General features: G+C 59.4%; 1 protein-coding gene across 1 annotated transcript in view; it reads right to left on the bottom strand.

The window, feature by feature from the left end:
* Nucleotides 1-17,597, bottom strand: part of SYT7 (synaptotagmin 7) — a 59,931-nt gene that overhangs the window by 20,797 nt on the left and 21,537 nt on the right. Inside the window, 5 exon segments of the mRNA XM_079105388.1 lie at nucleotides 3,262-3,630; nucleotides 6,981-7,205; nucleotides 8,067-8,198; nucleotides 11,969-12,048; nucleotides 16,433-16,536. Coding sequence (XP_078961514.1) covers nucleotides 3,262-3,630; nucleotides 6,981-7,205; nucleotides 8,067-8,198; nucleotides 11,969-12,048; nucleotides 16,433-16,536 — 910 coding nt within the window.

The raw sequence follows: 17,597 nt of genomic DNA, 5'->3' as shown, positions 1-17,597 counted from the left end.
ATATGGGTCCTGTTCGGGGGCCTTTCACTGGAGAAGCAGTCCAGAAGGCACGGAAAAGCAAGGGCAGAGAGAAGGTGCAGGAACTTGGCAAGATGCGGAGAAGCCTTGGCAGGACTGTCGGAGCCTGCGCCTGCAGCGAGCGATTGTGCTTTGAGAGAGGCACGCAGGGCAGAACGGGTGGGCAGGCAAGGAGAAGGTCAAGTATCTTGGAGTGGACAGCAGTCTGAGGTCAGAGATCACGCTGCACACTTTGGGTATGGTGCATTCTCTGAGAACCACTGGACAACTGCCCAAGATCTTTGCTGGGGTCACCTGCATTTTCTGGGGAAGAAAAGGAAGCGTAGGTGGCCGCTGCCTCTCAAAACCATCGGAGTCTGTGAGCACTTTCTGGTTGCTTTGTGGAGCTCACCTGGCTTTATGTCTTTCATGAAAACAAAGGAAGAGGCGTTCTCGGATGGGGCAGGCAGGAAAGCCAGTCACAGGAAGGGTCAAAGGAAAGATGACAAGATGGATGGAATGTTCTGGAAGGGAGAAGATCCTGGGTCAGGAATCTACCACTTCAACCACTGAAGGAAGGCAAGAGCTTGCTGGTACTATTCCCCAGACTGTCAAAAGGGAACTCCAACAGGTGAGAAATGGTCTCTGCCACAAGGGACCAGAGCACAGGGGTCATGGAGAAAGGAAGAAGCCGCCGGGACCGAGCACCCGGAGGAAGCTGAGGAGCTGCAGGATCCTTCTTTGACTTTGTGTCTTTGTCCTGGGCACAGATCTGCAGGCTGACACTTGTTCTTGCATTTAACTTTTGGGGAGCAACTCTGCCACTTCCCTGAGGATGAACCCTGTGTCCTTTGTTCTGCCCACCGGTCCACTTTCAGAGTTGGTAAAATTCCATTTGGCTGCTCAGGAGCTGGTGAGCTGGGGGAAGGCAAACCCAGCGAAAACAACATGTTTTTCCCCAGTTAATGCATTTTTCAGATACTCCTTTTGCTCTTCTTAAAAAACAGAGCGGCCTCTGCATAAATACCCAATTTGTCATTCTCTGCAGTTTTGCGGGCCACAAGGGTGGGACAAGGGGCGGGAGCCAGACAGTTGGGAGAGAAGCTGGCCATGTTGGAGGGAGCTGTACTCATTGACCAAAGGGTGGGGTCCTGCAGCGTGTGGACAGCCCTCCCAATCTGACACTCTGAAGGGGGCCTCAGTATTGGGAGCAAGGACAGAGTCTCAGAAATGGGCCACCTGAACTGTATGGCACAGGTCAGCAAATGGTGGTCCATGGTCTGTTTGTACACAATCCACAAGCTAATGCTTTGTATATTTTATTTATTTATCTGTTATTTATTTATCCATCCATTCATTTATTTCTTGGTACTGGGGATTGAACCCAGGGATGCTTAACCACTGAGCCACATCCTCAGCCCTTTTGAATATTTTTATTTTGAGACAGGGTCTCGCTGAATTGTTTAGGGCTTCACTAAATTGCTGAGGCTGGCTTTGAACTTGCGATCCTCCTGCCTCAGCCTCTTGAGTGACTGGGATTATAGGCATGCATCACCATGCCTGACTGCTTTTTATATTTTTAAAGGGCTAGGGTAAAAAAGAAGAAAGGAAAAAGGAACACGTGATGGAGACTACACGAGTCTTGCAAAGCCTAAGATATTATCCAGCTTTTCCAGGCAGAACCTGCTGACCGCTGCCATAATGGGCAAGTAGAGGAGGTGGGGGCTGAGAGGTGGGGTGAGCTGGGAGGCAGGTAAGGGGAAGGAGCGCTGCTGTGTGGCAGAAGTGCAGGCACAGATCCTGGCATGAGAGTGACACTCATCAGGTCCTGGGTGAGAGGAAGGTGAGGCAGGGAGAACTTGGTACTCAGGACTCCTCCTGCAGCTGGGGAGATCCTGGACAGAGCCTGAGGCTGAAAGGACAGGAAGCGAGAGCAGAGGGACGTGGGGCCCCAGCGGGCCTGTAGACCAATTCCTTGAGTCTTCTAGGTCCACGTGAGGGCCACCACATCCATCCCAGGCAGGAGGCTTTGCCAGGCATCTTGTCTGGTGCAGGGATCCAGGGGATTCTGAAGGGTCAGCAAATAGGCTGCCCTGATTTGTCAAGGAGACCAGCCGGCACCCGGCTAGGCTGGGGCCACAGGTCTCTTGCATGAGCGTGGAAAGCTGGTTCTTCTGCCCAAGGGCCTTTTCCAGGGGCATGGCTCCCGTCCATCCTGGAAGCTCTGGCTGGACTCTGAGCTGGATAGACAGATGCTCTGAGGAGCTTGCATGCCTTCCTGATTCTGGTATCTTGCCCCAGTGAGCTGGGCCTTTGTCTTGGGCTTACCATTCTTCCCCCCTTTCTCCTCTCCCAGGCTTACTGTGCTGGTCACCAGCTCCTGAAGAGGGCTCTCAGGGGAGACCCCAGAGTGACCCCAGAGCCTGGAAGGAAGCCCATGTTAGGCTGGAGGGTGTGACGCTGGGCACTGTGGCCACACCGGCCTTGGGCTGAGAGTGAGTACAGGTGCCCAGAAGGCTGCTGGGCAGGGGCCCACTGGTTAGGGCAGGCAGCAGGGGTGCTAACAGCTGGGCAAGTGGCTAAAGGTCGGATGGATGCTGGTGGCAGGTTCCTTCTGGGCCTGTGCGCTTGAGAGAAGGCTGCGGTTTACACATCCAGAAGCGCTGGGAGCATCTCAGGTTTGTCCTCAGGGGATGGGGCATTATGGGGAGGAAGCAACCCTAGGAAGCCATGGCAGGCGCTGGAGGACAGGTGACTAGAGAAGGTCGAAGAGACAGGGGACAAGGCTGATGGCAGGGACAGGGGAAGTGAGAGGGAGGGAGGAAGTGTGGGGCAGAGTCAGGTTACAGAGAGGAGGGCAGGGCTCTGGAGCTGGAGTGGCCTCAGGGTGGAGAGGGGTAGATGGGGACGTGGCAGAGGTGAGGCTGGCGGGGAGGCCCAGAGCAGCCCGGGACTGACCAGGAGGAGACAGGGCTCAGGGACTTCTGTGACATGTCTAACGTCTCCATTTAACTCTGGAGGGGTGGGTACTTTCTCTGAGCCCCGAGCAGGTTCTGGGGTCCTCAGAGTGGAGGTAGCTCAGGTTACAGGAATGCTCGGGCACCAGCCATGGAAGCTGCCGAGGGGACCCCGAGATTGCTTGGCACTCGGCCTAGGATATGAGGCCCAAGGATGGCACGTGACCAGTGGCTCCCAAGGAGATTTGGGGGGAAGGAGGCTGGAAGGGGAAGGTGGGGGGCTGGCCTGCTCAAGGGGAGGACTTACAGGAAGGATTTCATGTCCAAGCCTCGGTTTCGAATCTGCCCCACCACGTGGTCCCAGCTGCCTGGGTTGGAGCGGCTGCGGCCCCCGGCCGCCCGGTACTTGGAGCCGGCCGAGGTGCCCTGCCGAGCCTGGCCCCGGCCATAGGCCCGGGGGTTGGAGCCCGGGGCCGAGGCCGCGTGGGCCTGCAGCTGGCCCAGGCTCTGGCTGGTGGTGGGCTGGCTGGGCTGCCGGCCCCGCTGGTGCTGGCTCAGGGGCTGCTGCAGGCTCTGCTGCCGCATCAGGGTGTGGGGTCGCTGGCATCTCGGCTCTCCCGCGGAGCTGGGGATAGACTCAAGGGTAGTGGCCGTGGACAGGGTGGAGTCCTCGAAACTTGGGGCGGGTGGAGGAGAGGAGAGAAAGGAGAAGCAGGTGAAGGGATCACAGTGCAGGAGAAAGAAGCCGAGGGCCGCAGGGCGCGCTCAGCCGGACATCGCCGAGCCGCCATCCGAGTTGTCGCTGCCGCCATCGCTGCTACTGCCTCACCCAGGAGGCCACACAGCCCGCGTGCCCACCCTGAGGCCCCCAGGTCGGCCCCACCGCTCTGCCCTCTGGCCCCGCTCGGCTAGTGCCCTGACACCTCCTGTCTGGGCCGACCTCTCTGCCAACCTGAGGGCGGCGGCTGCGTGGTGAAGGCAGGTCCCTGGGCCCGAGGCTGCCTGTGGGCTTGGAATGGAGCTGCTGCTGCTCCCTCTGCTGTCTCACAGGGGCACCAGGACAGCCTGTCTCTGCATCCTACGTACTGCTGTCCTTTGGAGACGTGAGGAAATCCAGGCCAGCGTGCGGGCTGGCCTAGTAATGCCTGGTAAGGTGGAGTGGCCAGCCAGCCTCAGAATCTGTCCCTGGAGGGGAGGGAGGAGTCCTGGGCCCGCAGACCTCTGCTCTGAGGTCCAGGCTGCCTCAGGATTCAGGCTATGGGGCGTAGCTTTGCCCTCCTCCCAGGACTCTGTTTCCAAGGTACAGCATCCTCTCCTGGTAGCTTGGGAATGACTCCCAGTCAGAAGAGGGGACCAAGGAAAGAGGACAGATGAGGGGGAGTCCCAGGAACCACTTATCGGCCACTTCTCCCAGCTCTGACAGTCAACTGGGGGAACTATCTTGTCTTATTCATGAGGTCCACCAGTATCTCTGGAGAACACTGGGAAGCTGGGCAGGAAATCGGACCTGGCAGGTCAGAGGCAGTGTAGGGTCAGAGACCTGGGATCAAAGCCATCTCTGCCACTTACTCACTGCAAGATTTTGGGAAAGTTTCACCCCTCTGGGCCTCAGTTTCTTCATCTGTATGATGGAAGTTCAGAACAATGGTACAACTTGAGTCACCTCCATCACAGAGGTGAGGGGAAGTGCTGTATCTGTGAATACTCCCAGGCCAGTGTCTGAAGTCAGGAGTCTGTGGTTTCCCTGGACATAACCTGCTTGCTTTGTGCCCTAACCAGAGATTTCAGCACATCCCACAGGCAGGGCCAGAGGCAGGCTGTCACTAGAGCACCAGAGACTGGGCCAGAGCCTGACCCCGAACAGCTCTAGGTCAGTCACTTCTCCTCCCTGCACTTCAGAGTTCAAACCTTCTCTTCTAATCCAAGTGCCTAGGGAGGGGGTTGGTAAACTGTAGCCTGTGGGCTGAATCCGACCCAACATTGCTTTGTAAATAAAGTTTTACTGGAACACAGCCACTGGTGTGAGTTTACAGACTGTCTATAGCTGCTTTCGGGCTACAATAGCAGGGTTGAACAGCGTGAGATAGCTTGGCTTGCAAAGCCTAAGTGTTTCCTAGTTGGCCCTTTATTGAAGATGTGTACAGGCCCCTGGTCCAGGACCACCGGACAGCTGAGCATCCCTGTGAGTACCTGAGAGGAGGTCCCAGGGCCTTTGGGAGCCACGTTCACCACTGCAGCCAGACCTCAGCTTTGCTCACCCCCTGAACCTACCCTGGGAACCAAAAGACAACAGTTAGGCTGCCCCTGTGGGCTGAGAGAAAGAGAGAGAGAGAAAGAGAGAGCGAGAGAGCGAGAGCAAGAGAGAGAGAGAGAGAGAGAGAGAAGAGAGAGAGAGTATAGTAAAGAGAGAATGAAAGAGAAAGAAGAAAGCAAAACATGGTTTCGGCTGCAGTCTTGGAGGGGCAGCAACCCTGCCTGCCTCAGGCCTGGAATCAGGGCTATCACCAGGGGCAGGCCCAGGTCTGGCTGGCCAGGTAGGCCCATGGCTCCCTGGGGGCCAATGGAGGCAAAGGGAGGACAGCACATTGGCAGCCTCCTCCCCCTCCTCCTTGCTGACCTCATTTTGGTTTCCTATCACATCCAAAATTAGTCCAATTTACAACCTCTCAGTCACAGGAAACTAAAACTGGTTCCTTCAGGCCTGAAGCCAGCAAATGGCATGGCGGCCTAGCCAGCCTAGAGACTGGCCGGGGTGGCCTGGGGAGAGTGGGGCACAGGATCTGACTCTGGCAGGGTGTGGGGCTTTCCTCTGGGACTTTCCTAAGGCCAGATGTGAGGGGAGAGGTAGACGTGGTTCACTTAAGCCAGCAAGCAAAGGACGCCTCAGCCTGGTGGCCCTCAGCGGTCCTGCTGGTGGGACTTGTAAAGAGACCAGGAGGGCCCGTATTGCGCAACAGGAAGGCCCAGGGCTAAGAAGGGGTCACGGCTATTGGCATGCTAAGGGGTGACTGATCCACTAGTGGGGCTGTTCCACTAGCTGAAAGTGGAGCCCACATGCCATGCATGAGAATGGCCACAGTGGAGGGACCTAGGACTGGAAGGGCTCCACTGTGGGGAACTGGACGTTCCTAAAAGCCAACATGAGAAAACCCTGCCCCCGGGGGGCGGGGTGCATATCATCTATGGAAAACAGGGACCAACCCTAGCCTATGTCTATCACCCAAGAGTGGGACTGACTGACAATCTCAGACAGCTATTAAAAAGGGACAGCTCTTCTGCCTACATCCAGACCATCCTCTGGCATCTGGAGAGAAGCTAGCTGGGGCTCAAGAATCCAACCTCCAAGAACACCAAATCCCAGCAGCTGACAGTGGGACAGCTCACTGACCAAGACTGGGACAGCCAGTGGGGATGGCTGAGATGAGATGAGCCAATGGGGCGGCCTGGTGGCTACTCATGGGTGAAACTCTGCAACGGATGGTGTCATGGTACAAGCAAGACTGGGGTAGGCTGATGGAGTCACCAGGGGGTCCAGAATGGAAAGGCTCCATGTTGGGTCTAGAGCCATCTGCCGGCTGAAAGAGGAAATGCCCAGGGGCTGATGAATGGCAGAGACGGCTAAGGTGGGCTGGCTCCACAGGGTGGATGGTCTCATGGTGCCACTACCACAGGCCTGCTGCCTGGGGAGGGATGACCTGACAGCTGAGATGGGGTGGCCAGTCAAAGAGGGTGGGATGGCCCCAGGACTGAAATGAAGCTGCTCCAGGCGGGGAGAATGGAATGACTGGTGCTGGCAAAGGAAGAGACGGATGGGCAGCCGCTGAGGCTGGAATGGAGCCGCATGGCTGAACTAGTTGTGCCCAATGGCAAGGCGATGGGAGGATCTCACGGAGGAATGGAATGAGCCAGAGGCCGAGGACGGCACCTCTGGGGGCAGCAGCGGGCATGCCAGGGGTCCCGCTGTCCACCCTGGCGGGGGCAGGCCTGAGCTCGCGGCTCCGGCGGCCATGGGGTGCCATCACTCACTTGGACAAGTTGAGCTTCCCTGCGGCCAGGTGGCTCTGCACCGTCCGCCAGCGGCCTCTCCCCGCCTTGCCACCGCTGCCCGGCTCGCTGGGGGCAGCCCCGCCGCTTCTCAAGGCGTCCTCTCCGGGTGGTGGCACCGGCGCCGGCTTCTCCCCCAGCCGGCCTTCCCGCTCCACCGCCAGCCCCGCCACGGCGGCCACTTTGGCGCCCGACAGGAGGGTGCCACTGAGGCATGCACGAGGCAGCCCGGCCAGAGGGCACCGGGGGTGGCGGTGGGGGAGAGAGGACAGGCCACACGTGGGGGTGGAGGGGTGGAAGAGGAGGAGAACAACGACAGATAAAAGGAAGAAAGAGACAGCGAGAGAGAAGGAGAGAGACAGACGGACAAGAGACAGACAGAGAGAGAGAGAGAGACATCAGCACTGCAGATGGGTTAACAGTGGAGCCTGCAGAGGAGAAAGGGGCACCGGGTGGGCTGGGGTCGGAGAACAACGCACCACGACAATGGAGGGGGGCCCCTCCCCACCGCCTGGGGCAGGGGCGGCGGGGGTAGGGGAGGGCAGCCACCTCCAACTCTATCCCACAGGACAACGGAGGGTTAACGACGGAGGAAGAGCGGGCTGTCCAGGCCAGGAGGCCCCCAGGCAGGGAGAGAGAGAAAGCCATGTTAGTCAGAGTTCATCACCACCACCACCACCATCACCGCCACCACCGCCACGGACCACCGACCACCGACCACCGACCACCAGCAGCCACGGCAGCAGCACACAGCAGGGAGGAAAAAGCGAGCCACAACCGGAGGGAGGGACCGAACGGGCAACCCCATCCTGACTGCACAGAGGGCGGGCGGGCGGGCAGCTGGGGCCAGGCGGCTGCGGAGGGGGCTCTCCTGCGTGGCTGGCCCTGGGGCAGGGGCGGGACAGGGCAGGCAGGCGCGGGGCAGGAGGGGTTGCTCGTCTCCATGGCCAGCCTGCCCATGGGGGGAGGGGGGGCAAGGAGCAGGGGAGGAAATCAGGGGACGGAGGGACGGGGAGGAGGGCGTGCGCAGATACTGTACATATGATCAAACCAGGTAAAGTCACTCACTTGAGGGACAGTCGTGGGTCACCATAAGGGGCGTAGGGTGAAATGTTTAGAATAAACTCCTTGGGAGGGTAGGAACTCCATTTCTGCTGCACTGTGCTTTCATTGTTATTCCAAAAGTCTCTGTCTAGATCGCTGGAGGGGCAGAGAGAGAGGGGAGAAAACAGGGAGATACAAGAAGAAACAAGAACTCCAAGTCCTGCAGGGGCAGAAGGGACATGGGACGGGGGGTGGGCACCCTGAGGGCGGGGCTTCGAGGGTCTGCTCCTGCAGGAGGAAGAAAGGCAGGCGGGCGCCACAGCCTGAGCGGGCACCTGTTCACGCACACACCTGTGCAAGCCCACACACGCACACACGCACACACTGGAGGGCCGGCCGGGAGAGGCCGCACAGGGAGGAGGCAAGCTGCGGATGGGCAGACGGGAGCCTCGCGCCTGGGAAGCTGGTGGGAGAGAGAGAGAGACAATGAGAGCAGGGCACGAGGCGAGGGGGCGGGGTGGGGCCTGGGGGGTGGGAGAAGGTGAGGCGATGGAAAGTAGATCCGATCCTGCTGCCAATGACCTCTCCTGGCCTCAGTTTCCCTGCCTGTCAAAGGAGAAGGCTGGAGGTGCTCTTTCCCCTTCTCTCCACTGAGCTGCCCCTGCCCGTCTCTCTCAGCCCCGCATTGGCCTGAGGTGCCCCCTGGCCTCTTCTGCCCTCTCTCCCCCTCTGGCGAGAATGGGGTGCAGTGTGTCTGTGAGATTGGGGGTCTCTGTGAGCTGAAGAGCATCTCCACTCAGGACAGACGTGGTGCTGGGCTTAGACCCCCGGGAAAGGAAGTGCCCCTCGGCCTTTGCCTTGCTGAGAAAAGCCCGGCACAGGGGGCCTGTTCTGGGGGCTGCGTGGAGGCTGCCCTTCTCTGGATGGGGATGATGTGGGGCCTCAGCCTCAAGTCCCTGGCTGGCCAGCTAGGACAGCCCCTCCCTGTGCCCCTGTCCTTTTCCAAGGTGGAGCTGTGGGGCTCCTAGGAGACTCTCACCTCGGGGTCCCCACCCCTCCTGCTCTGGCTTGTCACGCTGGAGAAGCCAGTATGCTAGGCACGTACAGAATGTGGGAACTTCCAAGAGGGCAGGTGGCAGAAGTCTGGGTGGGCAGAGGGGGTGGCCGGAAGACCCTAGAAGCTAAGAACAAGAGTCTCCACCACTTTGTCAGACTCCTAGGCTTCCAAGGAACAGAGAAAAGAGAGGTAGCTCCCAGGCCAAAGGACTGTTCTGGAAGGGAGCCATGTCTGACCCATAGGGATGCAGCTAGGGGAAGGGGCTCTGGGAGAAGTTGGGAGGGTGCCTGGAGGGGGCCGAGGCAGCAGGCCAAGGGGACGGGCACTGTGGGGGCATGCCCCCGATGACCAAGCAGACATGTTCTGGGGGACCTGCTTCTTTCCCCACTGAGAATCTGACCTTGGCTTGGTTCTGCATCTCAGACTCAGGAGCAAGGGCCCAAAAGGTGACAGGAGCTGAGCTGCCACCCTAGGCTCAGAGGAGGCAGCAGCCTTAGGCCTCCCTGGTGTAGACAGGGTCTGACTGTGTGGAGTGCACACTGGAAAAGCCTCCTGGGGGGCTGCGTGCGCCATGTTCAAAGCGCCAGCCCTGAGCCAGCTCACGGCATCAGTGAGGGCTGGGGTAGGCCCAGGGGAAGCTGCTCCCTCGACAAATGACCGGTCCCCATCGGGGCTGTCCTTTGGGTACCTTGGCCACAGGGCACCACAGGAAGGTGTGGGCGGGGCCTCCCTGCATCAGGCATGTCACAGAGATGGAGCGGGTAGATGGCCTCCCTTCCCCTTCTCCCTTCAGATCTCCAAAATCAAGAGTGGTCCAACACTAGGTCCTAGAGAAAAAAGATCCTCCAGCATCATCGTTGACAGGCTGGTTTCCTGCCCTGTGTTCATGGAGCTCCAGGGTCCCTCAGGTTTTCACTTTGGCACAAGAAAAGAGGATCTCGATTAAAGAAGTGTGGGGAACACTGGTTCCTTTCCTGCAGGACTTGTCAGAGTCTTTAATGTGCCAATGGCTATCAGTATCACCGAAAGGGAGACAGAGTATGCTGTGTTCCCCAAACTTGATTGTACGTGGAACCCGAGTCATGGTAAACCATTAATCATTTATGAGGCACAAGTGCTCCAAGGAACACAGTTAAGGAAACACTGATAAGGAATGCAGCTTCCCAGAATCCTTCACGAGATGATCCCTTGGGGAGGTCCTAGGCCCACCAGGAGTTGTGCAGTAAATACATAGCACAGGCCCGGGAATGTGGGTCGGATGGACATGAGCAGGGACTTCCTCTCTCCTGGGCAGAGGGTACAACCGCCCAGCGGGGTGGGGGTGGGCCTGGGTTGTGGATGGTGGGGCTCAGAGGTGGGTTGGACAGTGCTGCTGTCTCCCCTTGACTCAGGGAACCCTCATGGGCACTGGTCCCAGCCTGCCAGAGACAGCTGCTGGCCCCACTGGCCCTGCTGGCCTGCCTCCCCTTGCTGGGAACCGTGCTCCTCAGGGCCCCTCCAGGATTCCTGGCTCTGCACGTGCGCCCTGTTCAAGCAGGTTTTGATCCCCTGGCAGAGACAGTCTCTCTGCCCTGCCAGTGGCTGTGGACAGCCCAGCCCGGAGGTGGCTCTGGTGCCGCCCTATGTTGCCCTCACACTGTCCCTCCCACCTTTGGAAAGCTGGGGGCCTGTGCTCTGCACCAGCCCCTGAGACCTGCCAGCTCTCGGCTTTGAAGACTGAGAACACGCAACCAAACCAGCTTCAAAGACTCCCCGCGGCCTCCTCCCAGCCTTCCGCCCACCCAGCCGTGGTGGCCCACCCTTCCCTCCCCCCACCCAGACACACACTGCAGTTTCTATAAAGGGCCCAAACAGGGTCAGAGCAAGAGATGAAAAAGGAGGAGGGGCAGGGAGGGGGCCCTCCAAGTGGGAAGGAGGGACCCAGGGGGACAGCGGCAGGAAGAGAAGAGAAGGAAACATTTGGCAAGGGCGTGGGATGCGGGCGGGGTAGGGCGGTTGTGGGGCAGCAGGCCTGGAGGCCTGGAGGCCTGGAGGGAAGGGGCTGGGGGTCTCAGCTTCCCAGCAGAGCCCCTCAGCCAGCAGGTTTGGTCTTGGACGGGCTAAGAGAGGGTGGCCCATCCCTCCCTGGGCTTTCCAGGAAAAGCCTGGGTTCCTCAGGGAGGAAAGGGCCGGGATGGGATGGCCGGTGGGCACGGAGCCTCTGGAGAAGGCCTCCGCACCAGAGCCTGGCCCACTCCCGCCAGGAGGGCAGGGCCTTCTGGGTCTCCCAGCAACCCTCAGTAACCGGCTGGCCAATGGGTCTGCAGGGGAAGCCAGCCCTGTCTGCCACATGGGGTCCCAGAGCAGGTCAGAGGCAGCAGGACCTGAGGTGGGGACAGGGGAGGGAGGGACCTCTCCCCAAGGCTCTGCTTCAGAGAGGCCCGGGCTCTGGGTCAGCCGGGGTCCCCAGGTTGGCTGCCCCACCCTCCAGCCGTGAGTAGGATCGGAGCAAACAACCTGAGCCCAGTAGGAGGCGGCTTCCAGCCCAGCCGCAGGGGACCAGAGCTTCAGGGGACCGGCCAGGGGTAGGACAGGGTGTGATATGAGGGTCAGATGGAGGACTTGAGGTGAAGCGTGACGGTGCTGGGGTGGGGACAGCTGGGAAAAGGAGCTGGGGGCTCTGAAATGTCATGAGGGACTGGGGGACAGGCAGAGGAGGAGGGTGCTGGGGTCACCCCGAGGTGCCGGGAGTGTGCATAGTGGACTCTGAGCACGGCCTGGGGGTGAGTGGGATGCTGTGGGTCGTGTGTGGGGTCAGGTCTGAGGAGGGGAGGGCCTCCTCCCACCTGGGTGGCCTGTGTGCCCCCCACGCAGGCAGCCTGGCACCTACTTGATGGCCTTCTTCTCACTGCGCCCACGCCCTGAGTCCGGCGTGCCCACCGTCTCCAGGGAGTTCTTGTAGCGTTTGCCCTGTGGAGACAGCACGAGGGTCACTCTCAGGGGCCGGGGCTGGACTCTCCCCCTCCCCAGAACAGGAACCCCAAAGTAGAGGGAGGAAATCAGAGTGCAGCCTTGGCAACACGGTCCAAGGCCTGTGTGTGGGCATCACCACTGGGCGGTGCCAGTCCTAGCAGTACCTGCTCCCTGGCTGGTGGCTCCTGGGCCCCAGCGGGCTCTAGGACCTGACTGCCACCCACCTCAAGCCTGACCCCCAGGTACCAGGCTCCTCCTGTCTGCCCGGCTCCTGGGCCTTGGCCTGGCTCCTAGAAACAGTTCCCTCTGCCATGGACAGACGGCTCTCAGGCGCCTGGCCACGTCACACTGTTCACGTCACCACCCCCAGATGGTGGGGGTGGCACCCTGTAGGGCAAGGTTGGCAGTGGCCAGTGACGTGAGCAGTGGGGGCGGGGAGAAGGCTGCATGCCCGGTCCTGCCCATGCTGCCTCCGTCACTGCCTGGGGCTCCCTGGGGTCCTGGTGCCCCGGGGCTGCGAGGGCCTTTTGAAGAGGAGCTGTGGGAAGAGGCTGTGGGCTGACTCCGACATGGGCGTGGGTGGCAGCCTGCCCCCAGACATCCCCCCGAGTCCCTCAAACCAGCAGGAGGAGGCGGTTGGGGGAGGGCAGGGGCCGGACACCCAGGTCCTCCAGCTAGAGGCAGGGCCACGCTGCAGCGGCCAGTGGGCCTGCCTGCCAGGAAGGTGAGCACCATTCACCTTCTTGGTTTGGGTTTCTAAATTTAGCTCATGCAGAGCCCGGCCCCATTAACATTCCCGGCTGCCACCAAGCGTCCTCACACGCACCCGTGGGCCCCGGGTCTGGACCGGGCTCCAGGCTGATACAGGCAGCGGAGGGTGGAGGCTGCACGGGGCGGAGACTGTCTCCCCCGCTAGGTCCACCTGCCCACTGGCACTGGCCTGCCCCTTCCTGGCTCAGTAGGGACAGTGGGGACAGACAGACACACATGCTTCCACATGCTTCCTCGACACTCTGTCATGCGCACCGACACCACAGCCACAACAGTCAATTATTTCATCCTCCCAAAAGAAAAATGAGAGTCATCAGAGTGGCATTTCCCCGGGTTCCTGCCAGCTGCAGCCCCTGCCCGGCCACGGGAGCTGCCTGTCCGGGGAGAGGCCAGGGAGCTCCCAGGACGGGGTAGGGGAGGGCCCTCGCTCTACCGCCAGCACCCTCACATCTCTGGAGCTCCTGATCTTGGCCCCCGTGATGTCAGGTGTTCCCTGTGCCACTCTGGCCAAGTCCCTTCCCCTCTGGTCTCTTTCCTCTTTCCGGAAATGGTGTGATATCACTAGATGCACTCCCAAAGGATGATACCCCTGCCCCAGACTTCACTGTTTCTGTTGACTCGCTTCAGCTCCTTCTCCCTGGAATGGAGCCGCACGAAGGCAGAGCTTACTGCCCCTGGTACTGAGAGGGGGCCTGGTACTCACCAGGCAGTTCTCAAAAACCATTGAGTGGAAGTGCCTCTTCTATGGACCCACCCACCACAGGGTCTGGGCCCGGCTGGCGCCTCTGAGCCAGAACCCGGAGTTAAAATTCGGAGCTGCTGGACCCTCTGGGTCTATAAAAGTTGTTCTCTCCCAGATCTCTTGTCACCCACATCATTACCCAGAAGTTCAAATTTCAAACTATTCCCAGTGCTGACTGGAACTCCTAGGGGCCACGCTGTCACCGGCAGGACCCTTGGCAGGAGGCACCGTGGCGCTCCCCTCGCCCCGCTCATCTTTCTGGTCTCTACAGGAGAACCTGCCCTGGTCAACGCCCTCTCCTCAGGCTGGTTGGCTGCCCCTTCCCCAAGGCAGCAGGCCTGGGCTGGGTTGGTGATCCTGCTTCATCCAGGACATTCTGGGAGCTTCTGTCTGTCCCTCTTCCTCCCACAGCCCAGAGAACCTTCCCCTCTGGCTGCAGCTATCACTGGCAGCAGGAGGATCTATGGAGGAGAACCAAGGCAGGGCTCGATGGGGGGGCGGGGGGACTTGAATAGGGCAACCCAAGTCAATAGGAAATCCAGGACGGTTCAGGAGACATTAGGTGGCTGCAAAGAAGCCCATACCACCAGCGGGCTTAGCAGGGAGGGGGCTGGCCAGGCTGATCCAGAAAAAGCCAGCTGGAGATTAAGGAAGTTATTAATGTTTGGAAATGGGATCTGGGCTGTCAGGGTATCACGTCACTGCTGCTGAGGGGACAGGCAGGCAAGGAGAACCCAGCAACTGTGTGTGGGGACAGCATTTTAAAGCTCAGTCCATGGAGCAAGGTATAAAGCTTCATGACACCTGGGACCCCTGGGGCCGGGGCTGGAGGTGGCCGGTGGGAGGGCTGAGAAAGTAACGCTTTCTTTCAAGCATTAGAGTCAAGAAGGACAGACTGTACCTTGGAGCCTTGGGAGGGTTCCTGGCTGGTGGCTGGGGGCATGCTGGGACCAGGGAAGAGGCTGCTCTGCATCTCCCAGCTCTCCCTGCACACTGGCCTCCTCCAGCTACTAAAGCTGTCATCTTTGAACTCTTGTCCCCAGGCTTTGCCCTGATTGGAGGCGAGTGGGGCTGAGAGTGGGGTCTGTTGTAACCTGGTCCTAGAAGGCGTGTTTCAGCACACACACACACACACACACACACACAGGCACACGCACTGTGCCACATGCAGGAGAGGTTGGGGTAATGGGGGCAGACCTCAGCTCCAGCCACACAAAGATCTGATGCTATAACCCACATCTCACGGATCAGGACAGACACAAACACACACGCATACACACGTTGCACCAGTGCCCTTAAAGTCAACACCCTCTGCACAAATCACACACACACACACCCTGCCCCCATGCACACGCAAGGTCACCAGAAGTGCCTGCTTTACAACCTTTCCCCCACCTTCAAACACAGACAGAAACAGCCAAATGAGTCATGTAACACACAGGTCTGCAGTGTAAGCTGGTTCCCATGGCCTCGGAGGATCCTTGCACACCAAGACATGTGGCCAAGTTCCCTCTGCCACCTCCCCTGAAATTCTGAGACAGGGGTAGACACATGGGACCTGGGAACAATGCACGGCAGCCAACCAAGGACCACACACCTGTAGGCAGGGAGTAGGCCAGGCCACACAAGCTCAAATACATGTATGCACGGAGCTGGTCTGGCTTCTGTGGTTCTTGCCCAGGGGTCAGAGCTGCCTGGTGCTCAACAGCCCAGGGTGGATGGAGAGGTAGACTCCCAGCTCCTGAGTTTGCCTTTCTTGAAGGAGATGCTAGGTTATGGGCTGCTTGGGTCTCATACTTACAAGATCCCATAACCCTTTCCCAAGGCTATCTGCTCCTCCTCTTTCTCCATGGTAGTGGGGCACAAAGCCCTCATCCACTCAGTGCCCCTGGCCATGGCCCTTACCCTTTGTACTTATGGCCCCTCTGGGACTGGGCAAGGGGAGAATGGGGGTCTCCGATGTGGCACCCTGTCCCCTGCTCACACCATTCTCCACTCGGGATGGAGGATGCCTGCAAAGCCCCATACCTTGGACACCTCTGGGCCCACCATCCATCAAGGGCGCCCCCTGTGGTCCCCTGCAGCCCACCACGCTGCAGGGCAGGGCTGTGGAACACCACGTGAGTGGCAGGGAGCGGGGGCCTGCGGGCAGTGGCCCTTGCAGAGCTGCGGACTGCGGGTTGGTGAGCGGGGAAGGTGGCTCAGCCGGCTTCCCTCCCGGCGCCCTTGGGTGATGAATGTCCCTCCAGACGATCTCGTTACTTATTGATGGCCTAATCCTGCTCTTTAATTTCCCAGCCCTCGTTAAAAATGAAAAGAAGCCGTTTGTGCTTGTACAAACCGGAGAATCAGGATGGATGTGCCGGCTGCTGGGGGGCGGGGCGGGGCGGGTGGTGCCTCCTCATTGGCCAGGAGACTCGGCTCAACCACGCCCATCTAGGGGGACTGAGAAGGGAGCGGCGCAGAGCTGGCGTTTGAGGGGCCTCAATTCTCAGTCTGTGCGTGTGAGTCTGCGGTTCTTTATGCGGGAGGTGGGGCGCGTGCGCACGAGTGCACGTGTGTGTGTGTGTGTGTGTGTGTGTGTGTGTGTGTGTGTGTATGTGTGTGTGTAGTTGCAAGCGTGCGATGACTGAGACCAAAGTCTGTCCATGAATGTGTCCCTAGATGTGTGGCTCTGAGTGTAAAGATGTATGGGATCAAGTCCCAGGCAAACAGGGTGTGCGTATAGTGGGAATTTCCATGGAACTGTGCCTCCACGGGCAAGTGGTCCATCCGGGGCATGCACTTAAGAGAATGCACAAGCCTGTGGCTGCTGGGTGAAGGGGTGCAGGGCCAGGCCCCCCGCCCAGGGGCCCTCAGGAGCCTCACCAGTTTGCGCTGACACCAGTGGCAGAGGCCACAGAGGACGACAGTGACGCTAAGGCTGACGGTGATGATGGCAGAGACCAGCAGGACATCGCGGTTGGGCGCCCCTGGGGAGGACAGGCACATGTCAGACCCTCATTGGCCAGTGCCAGCCACTTTTCATCCAAAAGCTCCCCAGAACACCCACCCTTCCACCTTCTGGCCCCCAAATTGAGCTCTGAGCCCTGGTTCTTCTCCCACCTTTGCCTTACTGGAGGAATTTAGGAAATCCCTCACCCCTCCATGTCTCAGTTTCCTCATCTGTAAAATGGGAGGCTTGTGCCGGCTGGCATCTTTTTTGGTGTCTCCATATCATTCTCCAAGCCTGACACCCTGAAAGGGAGTTGCCACACGTGCCCCTTAGCTCAGCCAGCCTGCACTAGGTCCATCAATTCCTCTAAAGGCATCACTGCATCCTCGTGGCTTTCTGCCCGTCCAGATCCCCAGTCTCTCCCCACCTCACTGAGTGACAACTGCAGTGAGATGGCCTAAGGCCTAGTTCCTACAGTCCCTCTTAAGGGTTTGGCTGAGGCTCATCAGCCACAAGTGCAATGAAAGGGGAAACCTCTGGACCCCTCTCATCACATTAGTTCAGTTTTCTTTGAGGCCCCCGTGCTGGCCTCTGCCCACCCGTCTTCTCCATCCATAGCCTGGGAGCTGCCCTCCCCCACAGCGTTCCAACCCCATCTACATTGTTTACAACGTCCTAAATGCTCTCGGGCTACCCTGCAGCTTCCATTCTAAGAGCTCGGCCCTACCCTTCAGGGAATCCTGCCTCTCCTTGCTGGGTGGCTTTGCACTAAACCACCTCCCCTGCCTTCTTCACAGGTGGTCATAAACATCAGCCCAAACCAAGTGTAAGGAAGGCAAAACCCTGACCAAAAATGATCACGCGGGGGAGCGAGTGGAGAGAATGGCACACCCACACGTGCGCGGTCATGGTGAGCACCCCGCCATGCATCTTGAAGTCAAGGAGATGTGGTTTATTTGCAGAGGCACCTGCGTGGGCTTCTCAGTGCCAGTGACTGTGGTAATTAAGAGTTGACGATATCTGTTTGGTCCTGGTTCCCGCGGTTTTAGCTTCCGCCCTCCCTTCCTCTCCTGGAGCCTCCTGCTCGGCCATGAGGAA

Source organism: Sciurus vulgaris, assembly GCF_902686455.1.
Source record: "Sciurus vulgaris genome assembly, chromosome: 11".
Lineage (NCBI taxonomy): Eukaryota > Metazoa > Chordata > Mammalia > Rodentia > Sciuridae > Sciurus > Sciurus vulgaris.
This window is presented reverse-complemented; position numbering and strand designations above follow the sequence as displayed.